The sequence below is a fragment of the Zootoca vivipara genome, chromosome 3 (assembly GCF_963506605.1).
Source record: "Zootoca vivipara chromosome 3, rZooViv1.1, whole genome shotgun sequence".
NCBI classification, from domain to species: domain Eukaryota; kingdom Metazoa; phylum Chordata; class Lepidosauria; order Squamata; family Lacertidae; genus Zootoca; species Zootoca vivipara.
The window spans coordinates 91,701,012-91,715,492 of record NC_083278.1 but is presented as its reverse complement, the minus strand read 5'-3'; the positions used below and the strand labels follow the sequence as shown (position 1 = coordinate 91,715,492).

General features: G+C 42.0%; 1 protein-coding gene across 1 annotated transcript in view; it reads left to right on the top strand.

Annotated features, from left to right (window-relative positions):
• The first annotated feature begins 713 nt into the window (after window positions 1-713).
• The window catches only part of IARS2 (isoleucyl-tRNA synthetase 2, mitochondrial), a 38,469-nt gene continuing 24,701 nt past the window's right edge, over window positions 714-14,481 (top strand). Inside the window, exons 1-12 of the mRNA XM_035111368.2 lie at window positions 714-964; window positions 1,833-1,955; window positions 2,508-2,664; window positions 3,062-3,210; window positions 3,301-3,350; window positions 3,443-3,552; window positions 3,659-3,749; window positions 5,229-5,344; window positions 6,303-6,472; window positions 8,065-8,155; window positions 8,300-8,451; window positions 8,729-8,889. Of these exons, the coding sequence (XP_034967259.2) occupies window positions 758-964; window positions 1,833-1,955; window positions 2,508-2,664; window positions 3,062-3,210; window positions 3,301-3,350; window positions 3,443-3,552; window positions 3,659-3,749; window positions 5,229-5,344; window positions 6,303-6,472; window positions 8,065-8,155; window positions 8,300-8,451; window positions 8,729-8,889 (1,577 nt within the window). The 5' untranslated portion in view covers window positions 714-757. The remainder of the gene's footprint in view (window positions 965-1,832; window positions 1,956-2,507; window positions 2,665-3,061; window positions 3,211-3,300; window positions 3,351-3,442; window positions 3,553-3,658; window positions 3,750-5,228; window positions 5,345-6,302; window positions 6,473-8,064; window positions 8,156-8,299; window positions 8,452-8,728; window positions 8,890-14,481) is intronic.

The window sequence follows — 14,481 nt, the reverse complement described above, 5'->3', positions numbered from 1 at the left end:
AAAGCAGCTTTCTTAAAGTCAATGCAGAGCGTCCAGACTTAAAGATCTATGGCTGTTTTACTCGTCAAAACGACGCCCCACTGAGTTCGGTACTGTACCAGTATTAAGTGAGTCGTGGATGGTGGATGGCAGACTTAGAGAATTCCACTGAGATTGCTTGCAAATAAATGTGCATAGGATCGGGGCTTTAAGTTGAAAAGCATGTGCGATTTCTTTTAATTGTGGATTGTTTTCTATTTTATAACTTTTCCTTTAAATGGGTAGCCCCTTTGAATTTATTATGACATATAGCCTTGATATAAGGTCCCCCCCCCCGCAAAAATAAACACCGGCGGCAATAAATCAGTCATTGAAGTGCAATAGGGTTTCTTGTGTGTGTGCATGCGTGTCTTTTCTGTGGGTTGTACTGCGGCTTCTCAAAGAGCAAGGCAGCGTTGTGGGAAGCTTGCTTGCTTGCTTGTTTACGACCTTCCCAGGGTCTCTTTGAAACTTCAGCACTCCTTCTCCCCTTCCAGCATCTGAAACGTGCCACAAACCAGTCTGTGCGATTTCCAGCTGTTACACACGCAAGCGGAAAGCGGGAGGACTGAGCTCTAGAGGGCGCTCGGCAATTCAACCCCCCCCCCCCGGCAGCGCGCGAAAGAACGCGGAAAACACTAAAAATAAACCCGTTTGAGATGTCCCTTTCCGGGCCCCGTTAAACCCTCGCTGCTCGCCGTAGCAGGCCCGGAAGTGCCCATAGGGCAAAGTTAAGAAGATGTGGGCACTGCGGGCGCCGCCGGTGCGCCAGTCCTCTCAGCGTGCCTGGGGCTGGGCGTGCAGGGCGGTGTCTGCGGGGCCCAGTAGGGGCCAGAAAGCGAGCCCGAACTCTAAATACCGCGAGACGGTGTTGCTGCCCCGAAGCGATTTCCCCGTCCACTTGCCCGGCCGGCTGCAGCCCGAAACCGAGTTGGAGATTCAGCAGGTAGAAGAAGGAAACGGGGGAGGCTGGGCTGAGAGAGGGGGAGCTTTTTTTTAAAAAAAATTGCACCCATCCGCCCCCCTAGTTGCAAACCCACGCTGAACCAAATGCGTAGTAGTTTTTGTTAGGTCATGTCATGTCATCATCAACAGACCTTTTATTTACAGGTAGGTGGCCGTGTTGGTCTGAGTCGAAGCAAAATAAAAAAATTCCTTCAGTAGCACCTTAAAGACCAACTAAGTTTTTATTATCATCCATAACAAATCAATACAGAATTACCACCTCCCCAGTGGCACAAAACATTAGCCAAAAGAAAAGAGGCAAAGCACAGTCGATCGTCACATCTCTAGGTCTCCAGGGAGATCAGATGTGTTTCAATGACAGAAAACCAAATAGAGATATTTAGCAACTAACTTTGTGAGCTCCTGATCATTCCCCAGTAATAGAAAATGTATGGCCTCCAACTCTGGTTTCCATTTGGGGATGCAGAGTTGGTCTAGGAATTGCTGGCGGAGATCAGCATATAGTTTACATTTAAGAACCATATGTGTAAGGGTTTCCACCAGGTGGTCTTCACATGGGCAAATTATTTCTCTTTCCACCATGCCCAAGAACCTTCCCCAAAGGAGATTTGATGGATTTGAGTTGAACCTGGCCAGCGAAAATGCCCTTCTTTCTTGGGGGTTAAGCAAGAACTCAAGATAACTGTGGTTACCTGTAATTTCATGTGCCCAAGAAAGTTGAAAGTGAAGTTTGGCCATGCCTGCCATAGACCATTGGAAGGAAGTATGCAGACCCTGCTGTAAAATAACACTCATTTTGTGTTTAGAATATGGTAAGTAATACTATTTCTAATCATGTGTTTCTGTAGAAATGTGGCTTCTCAGAACTGTATTCATGGCAAAGACAAAGGAAAACGAAGCAAGAATTTTGTCTTCATGATGGACCACCGTATGCCAATGGAGATCCCCATGTTGGTCATGCATTGAATAAAGTGAGTGTTATCTTCCTAAATAAATCTGCTTTGCCTTTATAAATACTTAACATTCAGTTCACCAGCAGGTCAATAAAAGTTTTGTATCTTTCAGTATTGATCTTATGCAGGCATCCCCAAACTGCGGCCCTCCAGATGTTTTGGCCTACAACTCCCATGATCCCTAGCTAACAGGACCAGTGGTCAGGGATGATGGGGAATGTAGTCCAAAACATCTGGAGGGCCGAATTTGGGGGTGCCTGATTATGTATACTTAAATGTATGGAACAATAATAGAAATTACCTTTCCATTGAGGCTCCAAGAATGAGTGTGATATTAAATGGAAAAGAGTGGTTGATGTGATCTTCTGTGGCATATTAATGTTGAATTGTGTCCCTATTGAAATGCAATTTGAAGTCGGTCAATGTTTGCCAGAGTATCTAATCTCTGAGTTCATAGGTTTGTTAAACATTAGAGCAGGCGGAATCTAGATAAATGCTGAAGGAACCCTGAGAATTTGTCGAGTGAGATAGAAATATGTGTGCTTTTCTTTTTCTTTGGTTTCCCTTTAGATTTTGAAAGACATCACAAATCGGTTTCACGTGATGAGAGGCTATAAGGTACACTATGTGCCAGGATGGGATTGCCATGGATTACCTATAGAGTTAAGAGCATTGTCAGAACTTGAGGAAACTGAACATCTTTCTCCAATGGAAATCAGACAGAAAGGTACATTGCCTCTTGCAAGCTTTCTGCAAGAGGTTTGTGATGTGGGTGTGCAATTTCTGTCATTGTTGTAATAGAAAGTCTTGTTTGTGAGAATTGCAGAATCGGTGTGATCTCGTATGTTTGAGAGATCCCTTCTTAGATTATAGGTGCATGATTTAAAGCAGGATTGGGGAAGCTGTAGCCCTGTTGATGCTTTTGGTCTCCGACTCTCATTTAGCCCCAGCAAGCATGACCAGTTGTCAGGGATGATGGGAGTTGTTTGAAGGCAAGTTGTTCACTAGATAAAATTGCAAGAACTGCTTTCTGGTTCTAGGCCTTTGTGGAGGAATTTTGAGAGCTGAAAAGGTAGTCTGTGAGATTCATATTAACAATGAGGGTTTTTTCCTCCACATTTCAGCTAAAGAATTTGCAGAAAAGGTAATTGAAAAACAGAAAGAGGCCTTTATCCGCTGGGGCATAATGGCAGATTGGGAGAACTGCTACCATACGTTTGATAGCAAGTACGAAGCAAAACAACTGGGCATTTTTCACCAAATGTTTGATAAGGTGAGTTAACATTTATTTGGTAAGTAAGGCTTATGCTGTCAAGATTGCCATTCAGTTTTGATTACTTAAACCATGTTCTTTTCCTTCTAGGGTTATATTTATCAGGACTATAAGCCGGTGTTTTGGTCTCCATCAACAAAGTAAGTGGTAACCGTACTCATTCTTGAAATATAGTTAGTGAGAGAGTGGAAGGCCTTTATCCTCATTTAATTCACACTTTCTTTTCATGCAGTACAGCCTTGGCTGAAGCTGAACTTGAATACAACCAGCAGCATGTTAGTCGTTCTGTTTATGTCAGATTTCCCTTATTGAAACCACCACCTAAGCTGGCTTCTGTGATAGGTATGTTGTGTATGTTCTATGTTATGTATACTCTTAATACAATTTTTAAAAAATATTATTTTAATGTACTTGAAATAATGCTTATTAAATATATTTTCCCTTGCAGACGGATTACCTGCTGTGAATTTGATAATCTGGACCACACAGCCTTGGACTATTCCATCGAATGAAGCTGTCTGTTATATGCCAAATTCAGAGTATGTACTCATTTGCTTTTAATTTCTCTGGCACATGCTTAAAATCTGTTGTTGCTAACAGTAGGGATTAGAGTTGTTATTGTTCTTATCACAGAGGTAGGATGATCCAATGCACATGTACCCAGAATTTAGTTCAATAGAGCTTATTTCAGGTACATATGTATGATTTTCTACTTTAATAGTAATTTTGCAGCATTAATTTTGACTGGTAACTGTACTGGTATATCACAGACGCCTCTGGATCGAAAAAAAGGTGTTTTGTATGCATTTTATTGCCAATATGTATGTTTCTTCTTGTATTCTAGCCATTTAATGTAGTGATGCAGTAAGACCACTTCTTGTCTACCTTTATTCTGTTGAACATATTTGCTCACTGCTTTACAATTTTTTTATAAAAAAAAGAGGTGCATGTTGTAAAGCTTATAAACATACTATGTTGCAGCTTGCTGAAGGGCTTTTGATCTATCAGGGATTATTTTGATGTCTCCTCCTGTCTAGTGCCCCCTGAACCACACCCCACAGTATTCTGAAGAGTCAGTCTCCAAATCCTCCTGGAGCAGATTTTCAGGGAACACAGAAGAGAAGGGAATTGGCAAAACATTGCATTCCTGTTTTCCATTTGCTTAAGCCAGGCATCCCCAAACTTCGGCCCTCCAGATGTTTTGGACTACAATTCCCATCTTCCCCGACCACTGGTCTTGTTAGCTAAGGATCATGGGAGTTGTAGGCCAAAACATCTGGAGAGCCGCAGTTCGGGGATGCCTGGCTTAAGCTTTAGCTACAACAAATCTCTTCTATGAATAAAGGGACTTACTCAGTTCATGGAAGGGCCTCCTTGGAGGTTATCATAGTTGTGAATGCATCAGATGTGACATGGGTTCATGGTTTCCAGTAGTCTCTTCCACCACTCCATTCACAAAACAAGTGTTTTGAATCTAAAATCAACCTGTAGTTTCACACAAAGAGCTGCTAAAGAGGAAAGAGGAAAAGCCTTAAATGTTGTGTTAGCTATGTCTAATGGCCACAACAAAGCAAAAACAGCCTGTAGGAGGCTTTAAATAAAAATATTTGGAAAATCCTAGCTAAAACTATTAGAGACGAGGAGTTGTGTAGCCATGGAAGGATGCAGCATAAATCGAAAAGAGATTAAGTTGGAGGATGCCTTGTGTTATTGCATCCAATTGTTTTCTGATTCAAAGACCTTTATAAGGAAACTAATGTAATTTCATTCAGTGCAGATGTCTAGAAATGTTGAACTGGATTTTTCTGTTCCTGATCGCAATGAGTCCTGTGAAAATGCCTTGTTATGGCATTAACATTTCCATGATAGAAATGGTTTTAATGGCACCGTTGGGAAATACAGATTGTCACAAAATGGGGAGGATCTGCTCTGCTAATTTTGGGGAGAACTCTGCGATACTTGCATGTATTTTTTATGATTTGAATGGTGCTAAATTAAAAGATGTCATAAAATTATAGGTATTCCATTGTGAAGTGTGCAGACACTGGGGAACATTTCATTGTAGCGGCAGAAAGAGTACAATCTATAGCTGCTGCTTTGGATATGCAGTTTGACGTGATTTCAACATGTAAAGGTAACCCCCTTTTTAATATTCAAATAAAGGAATGGATATATTTTTATAACTGAATAGCAGAGGATCGGTTGCTGACTTACTTTCCTGTAAATTAGAATAATTAACCTGTAGCTTACCTGTAGTTGAGTTAGAATAATTTGTAGAATAATAGCTAATCTGAAACAATAAACCTATTTATTAAATTATTGTAGTTACTCTTGAGGTAGCCCTTCAACAGGCTGTTCACATGTTGGTTTTTAGGAGGTGAATCTCTGGTAATCCAGTTGCTCACTGGCAGGCAAAAGGATTGACTGAACTAGGCTATATAATTCAACAGCTCCCCATAGAAAGAATGGGGAGACTTTAAATTGAGTGGTCAGGGAGATTCAGGGTTAAACACTCTACAAGTTGATTAACTTGTTTAGCCTCCCGCCCTGGGAGATCTCCCCCTCCCTGCTTCTCACACAACCATCCATCATCTTCATCTGTATGCAAACCCCTCATTAACCCTGAGTACAGGATTTTTTAAAAAAAAACACAAGGACACTCAATAGCACTCCCTCATTGTATAACAATATGTTCCCTTTGCTCCAGGGTTCTAAGATGTTTGGAGAGCCTCCACAAATACAGGAAGCTTCAGGAAGTGGCTCATGAGTTGAGAACTTTGGGAATGACTGGAGTGGGTAGGGCAGGGAGTGGAGGTAGGACACTCTCCTACATGAGAGAAGAGGGCAATGCTTCTTTTTAAGATGGTGCTTGTTATTGGCAGTTTCTTTTAAGTACCTGAATTATCAGTACATATTTCTATGGAAAAGATGCTGCCTGATTTCTTTGGCCATCTTTTTCATCAACGAAACACTGCAGACCTCTTCTCTCTCTCTCTCTCTCCATCCCCCAACCCCCTCCAGATATATAGATGTGTGCAGTTTTTCTACTGGTCAGTTGTTGTATTTCCTTCTGCTGTGTTCTTCCTCTTCAGGTACGGATTTGGAAAGTGGTGTGTGCTCACACCCCACCATTCCTGAAAAGCAGTCTCCCCTTTTGCCTGCAAACCATGTGACCATGTCAAAAGGAACAGGATTAGTTCATACAGCCCCAGCTCATGGTATGGAAGATTACAGTGTAGCTTCTCATCACCAACTACCCATGGTACTGTGGTTTTGCTTGCTTTGTCTTTAACATGTGGGTTCCCCCCCCCTTCTTGCACCAAAAATATTATCTACATAATAAGTGTTATAAAATCACTTGATGGCACCCTATAGCCACTCTGGTGCCATCAAGGCACACAAGACTACCAACTGTCATGCTGGTGGGGGGCAAGGGCGGGGACTTGTAGTCTAAAACATTGTGGAGAATGCCCCTGCATTTGGAAGGCTGACTTAGGTGATGTGTCCATTCTGAAGCAGAACAAATCTTTGCTGGTGCAACATGATTTCCCATCCTCTCCTCCCCTCTGCCTCCCCCCCCCACCTGTCCAAATCTATTCCAGAGAATTGGGGAGCCCACCAAAATAAATTAGGTAGGGGAAGCTGCTGGGGTGACTAGAGGGAAGGGAAGAGCCACTGTATGAAAGAAAGTTTATGTTTCAGTATACTGTCAGAGGCGGAACAGAATGTGTTTGTGCATTGGGTTAGAGCAATAGTTGTTTTCATCCAGGTATAGGTCACATGTAGTTGTGCAATAAAGGAACAGAATGCTCTTGATTCGGTCCTGAAAATCATCCAGTTGCAAATAAACATAATGATGGATTTACAACCCTCTATTTTATTAATATTCCCTTCTATATCATCTAGATTGCCTAGCATCCAGAGTGTGCAAATAAAAGCATTAAAAAAAAAATACCCTAGAACAGAAAACGTTTTAAACATTGGGGGCGGACAATTGGTTACTAAAACACAAAATATCATATACAGCCTTACTGTCTCAGTTCTTCCAAAATACCTGGATGACTAAATGCATCCTCTAAAGGTGCTAGAAGGACAATACTGAAGGAGCCAGCCATATTTCCAACAGGGGGAGAGTTGCATTGTTGTGGTGCCACTGCAGAGAAGTCCATGCCATGTGTCATCACACAAGAGGCAATACCTGTTGGTGATACCACTAGGAAGGGTGTTCCAAGTGCCTGGCTCATCTAGGACACTTGTGTTCCTTAGAGAGTACCTCATGTAAGTCTCCTTTTGCCATCTCAAGTTGACTGTAGGCAGCTCCTTGGATAACACCCTCTTCATGTTTAAAAACAGCCCCTTAGCTGCCCTTGCTATTCTCCACAGCTCTATAGTTCCTTCACTTGGGTTATTCTGCAAAATCCAGAACCGAGAGTATCTTCCAGATAGATCCCATCCCCTTAGAATTCATGAAGTTATGTAATACTCTAACATATATAATTGTATGTGTATAAAATATAAATTACATGAGAGATGGGGGGGGCTATGAGCTTACATTTGAAATATTAATCTTAGTTTTTAAGCAGTAAGATGTTTTATTCCTCTCAGAATGGATAGATAGTAGTTACCATTTTGAGCAAAAAGAGCTAATGGGCCTCACTAAAATCGTGGAAGCCTGCTTTTCTTACATGGCTAAATGTATCTGCTTCAGGTGGGAAAGTTTAGCATCATGTACCTCACTCTGGATAAGAGTGATACCCCCTTCCTCCTTCTAGTACTGAGCTCACGCTCCTGTAATCAGGCAGAACTTTCTCGACTTTTTTGTCATAACCTCAAACGTTCCCGCCTCCCCCTTAGGACTGCCTGGTGGGTGAAGATGGGCGTTTCACGGAGGCTGCAGGGCCTGAGCTTCAAAAGAAAGCTGTCCTCGAAGAAGGAAATGAAGCTGGTCTGTATATAATGTATTGCATTGAGAAATAAAGTGGAGTTTATCAAATATAATGAATGCCCTGTTGTGCCAAGAGAAGTGCATTAGCATTTGGAATTCTCACGTAATTTTCAGCCGAGTGATAATTTTGTTCACTTTCCTCAGTCATTCGGATGCTTCAAGGAACAAAGAGCTTATTAAAAGAAGAGAAATGCATACACAGCTACCCTTATGACTGGAGGACTAAGAAACCAGTGATCATTCGTGCCAGCAAGCAGTGGTTCATTAATACGGCAAATCTCAAGGCTGCTGCCCAGGTACAAGGCAGACTTCTAAGGTGTATGGATACTCACTTGTATGTGGGAGGGGGACGTACTTTGCATAGCTGATATTTTAATTACCAAAGGTATCAGTCTTAACGGCATGCCTATAGGTGACTTTCTGATGAGTGATGCGTAGCAAGAAAGACCATTAGCTATGCTAGCTGGGGTTGATGAGAGCTGGGCACCCCAGCCTCACCATCCATGGTCTCAATAGTGCCTCCATCTTCCTTTAAGTCTCAACTTTGCCAAACTCTTTCTGGCTATTTTACAGGATGCACTAAAGAAAGTAAAATTTGTCCCAGCCTCGGGGATGAACAGAATGCTAGAGATGCTGGACAAAAGAACATACTGGTGTATATCGAGGCAGCGGCGTTGGGGTGTTCCCATTCCAGTTTTTTACCATAAGGAAACGGGAGAATCCTTAATAAACAGGTGAGTACTTTACGGTCTTCTGTTTTATTTCAAAAAGGAAGTTTGTTTGTTGTCAGAAATACAATCTTCATTTTTTTGCATAGAATAATCATTGGCGTTACGATGCGCACCATATTCTGGCGTTTGCTGTTTCGGTTCCTGTGGCGGATGATTTGTCGAAACGGCATTTTGCACAGGAATCCAATCCTGCAATATTTTATCAGGATATCTCAAAGGAAGTTTAATGGATGCTTGGCATAAACGAGCACTGCAGCTCTTTGATTTGATGTTGGGATCTGCATGGGATGGGATAAGAGTACAGAGCAGCCCTCTAGAATGAATGGGGCAATGTCTTCTGCAAGGGTTTGCATGCAGATTGCAGCACGTCCCTATGAAAGCAGCCACAGGATGGGACGCATCTATGCAAGCTGAGATTCCAGCATTGCAGGGGGTTGGACTAGATGACCCTTGGCGTCCCTTCCAAACCTACAATTCTATTATTCTAAGTCAAACCATCACAGTGTGCTAAACAGGCAGACCACAGGCATTTTACCTGCTGGGACAGCAGGTAATGAACAGCTGGTAATGTACAGAGGATGAAGCCTGTCTTACTTGCAGTGCACTGCAACACCGGGATCGAGGAGCATAGGCTCTGCTGTCTCGCATCAAAGAGTGAAGGGGTGGTGCTAGGAACCCTGCTCATCTGAGAGCCAAGCACAGCCCTGGGTTTCCCCCTTCATGAATGAATGGATGAATGAGCCTGCATTTACGTATTTGGGAGACAGTAAGAGGGTGTGCCTATGGATGGGTGTTCAACCTGGGAGCTCCAGACACTAAGAAACAAGCCCGCGGTCTGAGTCTTGAATCACTGCATTTGGTGGTTATGTTTGCATTTGTGCTGGCCCTTGGGAAGTGGCATCTTTCTGTGAACCAGCAAAGAGCCTACTGGTGTGGTTTGCTGTGGCTGGCCATGCAGCCGCAGCTGGGGTTTCGTTATGGTTGCTGAAGGTGAGGAAGAGGCCATAGTTCACTAGACTGACGCTGTCAGGTAAGAGCAAAACAGTGTTGAGTCTGTCTGCAGAAAAACCAAACATGTTCATGGCAGAGGCCTGGTGAGGCCGCCCAGCTGTAGTTCTTACAGTGGGGGCAGATGCAGTCTGGGGTTGCACAGTGGCTAAAGAGTAAAGTCTGTCCCAGTATCCCACTATCTTGGGTATCAGGAGACCTCTCGGGAGCTAGAGGAACTACATCATTGAGCCACAGGTATTATTGCCTACCTGCCATACTGCGCTCCATTCTGCCTTTCACAGGAGAAGAGACTGCATCATCAAATGATAATTCCTCTGTGTCACAGAGAAACTGTCTTTTATGTCAGTGGTGATTTGCAAAAGCCCATCTTCTTTCCCCTAAATGTTTGTTTGCGGTCAGGTGAAGTACCATGTCCTTCTCTTGTCCTTCATGTCTGCTTTTATTATTTCTCCTCTCTTGTTCCTGATTTGCAAGGCCTGGTTGCTATTTTTCATTAATAAAGGAGAGTTCTTGGTGTTATTGGTAAACTCTTCTCGTGTAACCCAATCCTGTCCTGTCCTGCTTAGCTTCCCCAGAAGCAAACTGGGCAGGGAGGGACATACCAGTTTGCACCAGGGGGAAGAGGTTTCCCCCACCTCGTCATGATTAAGAGAACTGATTGGGTGGAAAGGGAAAAGGACAGAACTAGTGGTTAATTACTGGAAGGAGAAGTGCTGGGCCTAAATCTCCCTCACCTCAAATTTCACAGTGTTTGCAAAATATTGTGGCTCAACCAGAGAACTTCGGTGCTTAGGTATCAATGCAGGTCAAGGCTCCACTCATTTTTGAAATGTAAAAATGGCTTTGTCTTGCCAATTTGCTGTTGTAAACTGTCGGTGTTCCAGTTTTAACCACACCTTACTCTTTGTCCTCTGCTCTACTCCCTCTGCAAACATTCGGCAGCAGATAGAGATGGATAAGTGTGTTTCTTAGAACAGGGGTCGGCAAGAAGGTTGACCAAAGTATTCTGGTAGACTAATTTCTGGTGAACGGCTTAGTATCTGCTGGTTGCTGGGGTTCTTGCCAAGAATGCTGGATTGTGCGGACCTTGGCCTAAGCAATAAGGCACCTTCATTCTTACGCAAGAGTTCGTGCTTGTGATCACGTGTCGTAAATAAAAATGTTCAGCGATCTTAATAGTTAAAGAGATAGTGTGCATGTTCTCTAACTCTGTGAGCTTTTAAAGCACATTGGTGATTCTAGTAACAACAAAAAAACACCCTTGACCACACAAGACTAAAGTCTCTGCTTTAGAAGTTCTGAAATTGATGTTCATGAGATCTTGATAGTCTCTTGTCACAAAGGATTTGTTGATGGGCCATGTTTGGCTCCAACTCTGGAACTAGGAATAAGATTTCTGGAGTGGGCTATGTGATTGTGTATACTTGTGCGCTCCTTCTACCTGGATTTGACATTATGTGTGCTTACTCTGGTTAAGGCGAATCCAGCAGTGTTCCTGAAGCCACTCAACCTGTTAACTTAGCACTGTTCACTTGTAGCTCCAGACAGAGGGAGAAGAGAGCTCGGTGCCCAACCACATACCCTTCATATGTACAACATTTCAGATTCAATAGGCAACATCGTTGGTTAATAAGATGGCGTTAGCACGGATAAGAATGAGAGAGCATGCTCCGAGCTCTAGACATGAACGCAGAAAACCGCATGTTCTAAATAATCCTACACATTATTTGCTTCCTCTTTATGGTACACTACTTGCAATCATGTACTTTGCCCTCCTGTACTGCAGGAAGTTCCTGTTTATGAATTCGGTTCATTTAATAAAAAAACACCCTTGATCATAAAATCTCTTCTTTTGTATGACCAGGGATGAAAGTTAATCAAACACTCTTAGCACTCTTGGCCATACATGGGATGACGTTTTGAAAATAGCAGAATAAAACATTTTATTGGAAGCAAAGATACACCTTATTGTAGTTTTGAAGTGGTCATCTAGGCAGTTGTCTAACAAGCAGCAACAAAAGCGTACTCTATTGAAACATGTAATTGATATAATTTTTTTTTTATATGCCACTAATATTGCTGACTAGTTACACTGATCAATTGGGGCAAATCTGTCAACTCCCAACAATTTTTTAAAAGCCCAGATTGTACATTTTCACTTGCAGGTGTAAACTAAGGGCAATTTACGGAGCAAGCATGTGAAGCAAATCTTCCCTTTGGCATAGCTGCCAAGTTTTCCCTTTTCTCGCGAGGAACCCTATTCAGCATAAGGGAAAATCCCTTTTAAAAAGGGATAACTTGGCAGCTATGCCCTTTGGTTAAATACAGTAGTTAGTAATACATAACTGCGAACTAAGCTTCAGTGCAGGTAACCAAAGTTAGATAAAAGTATGTTTATTTTATACTTTTATGTGTTCGTTCGTTTACATACAGATCTTGCGCATGCCTTGCCGGAGTAGTGAAAGTATTCAGAATATTGGCCTACAGAAATGACAGGCAGACTTAGAAAGCACCGTCTGTCAAATCATAGGTCATTACCCTGAACCTCAATTTTGAACAGAAACTTTGTCACAACATTTTCTGCTGAACACACAGTAATTTTACGTGGGTAGCTAGACATTATGCCAACACTTATTATACAGAAATAAAATTTGGGAAAGGAACACGGTGTTTTCAGTAGAGGTAAATAGCAGGTAGCTGGTTGTTCTGCTGTGAGATGTTCTTCAGGCAATATCCAGTGAAGGTCAGTGGCCTTCAAAAGTAACAGCACCTCCACTGGAAATATGGCTAGTCCACATGGAGTTGCTGTTACATTTGACAGCACTGCTTAGAGCATTTCTTTTCCGTCCATCATTGGGTCTGTAAATGTTCTTACTGCATCTCGTCTAAAATAGGTGTCTGGGAAATGTTTCCCTGAGCCTCAAGATAAGCAGAACAAACGTTTTGCGTAGCCCATAGAACATTTACTAGAGTAATTTTTTAAAATGTCCATTTCTGACATATCTGTTGCATGTGAAAAATCAAGAGTTTGTCATCTCTTGCCCCACCCAGTCCCACATTTGTATCCAATGCCATGTGTGTGGGGAATCTGGTACATCCCTGGTGCCCCACAAGTATAGTACAGAACCGGGTTATGCTGCAGCAGGTACCACGAGCCGTCAAAGAATCTTTAAAGAAGAAGAAGAAAAGTTTAAAAACTGGTGTCTGAATGCAGATAAAATCCTTTCTGGAGAAGCATTTCTCTTCTTTGAGAAATGTTGAGATTAGGGGCACATGAATTTATGTTAAAAGAAATACAACCAGCTTTCAATTTCCCACAACAGATAATTGAAAGTTATTGATCAAGATAGCTTTGAAATTGAATTACTAGATAAGGACTTCCATGTAAAACTAGGCAAAGCTGTTTCTTAAACTACGAAACAGATTAACAGTCTTCTCTCTAAGAAGTGGAAGGACTGAGGCTAAACGTTTTCCCACTTACAGAAGAAACAGTGGCCCCTGGAACTAAATTTAATTTAAAACTTACAGAATCCTGAACTTTGCAGTGGGAGAACACTGAGCGGAAATGGAAAGAGTTAATTACAAATTTGTGAAAGCATTTGCAGCTTGTTGTACACTAGATACTTTATTCAATTAAGGGGAAAGCTTCCTCACTGACAATCCAGATTAGTTGGAATGACTTAGATTTAAAATAAATGCTAAATCAGCTGCTTTCCAAGTACTCAAGTTTAACTACTTGAATATCTGTGCATTTGACAGCAAAATGTCCCGTCACCTAGATTTGACTAGTAGCTGGATGTGGTTATCCTCATTTAATTAAGAAAATTACTAAATCACCCCTGGCTGAGCTAATCCTTCCACATCGCAGCTCTTAAATCTTAATTTCTGATCCAAAGCCTGCATTGATTTCTGTAAATTTATAAGGTCCTACCTGAGTAGCTTAAAAGGTAAGTGCAGGAGAACTTACCTGGCACTCCTCGCTATTGTACAAAAAGGTAGGAGCAGCAACCACCAGTGCCTGTTTCTTTCCTCGCCCCAAAAACGTCTCAATGCTGCTTAATTTCCCACTAAATAAGCATTTGGTGTAATCAATATCAGAGTTCAAAATGATTGGTTGGCGTCACGGTAGCGTGAATTGCCCTGTGGATTTTCATGCTAGGAACCTAGAGAATGACACGTAATGCAACTTCTGCCCAATACGGCTTATGAATTCAGGGCAAAGTTTTACAGCCAGGCTTCTTTTGCTTACATTGTGAATTATGGTTCTCAAACTGAAACTTGCCCTTCGTAGGGTGATAAGTAGATATTTGAGGAAGGTGTTTAATGTACACTGCAGAGAGAACTTTTGCCTTGGGTTTTTTTCAAGGTATGTAGTGTACAGATGAGAACAGGAAACACAAGCTTGTTGTTTGGTTTAAAAAAAAAAACCACGAGAGTGGAGATGTATTCCAGGATTTGGAAAGGTTTTACGGCTATCAAATATTGTGTTTCTTTAGGCCAATGAGATTCTGAAAAACTACTGTAGCTAGTAGTTCTTTTTTAAATTGTGAGAACAACAGTAAATTCCTGATCATTCTGGGTAAT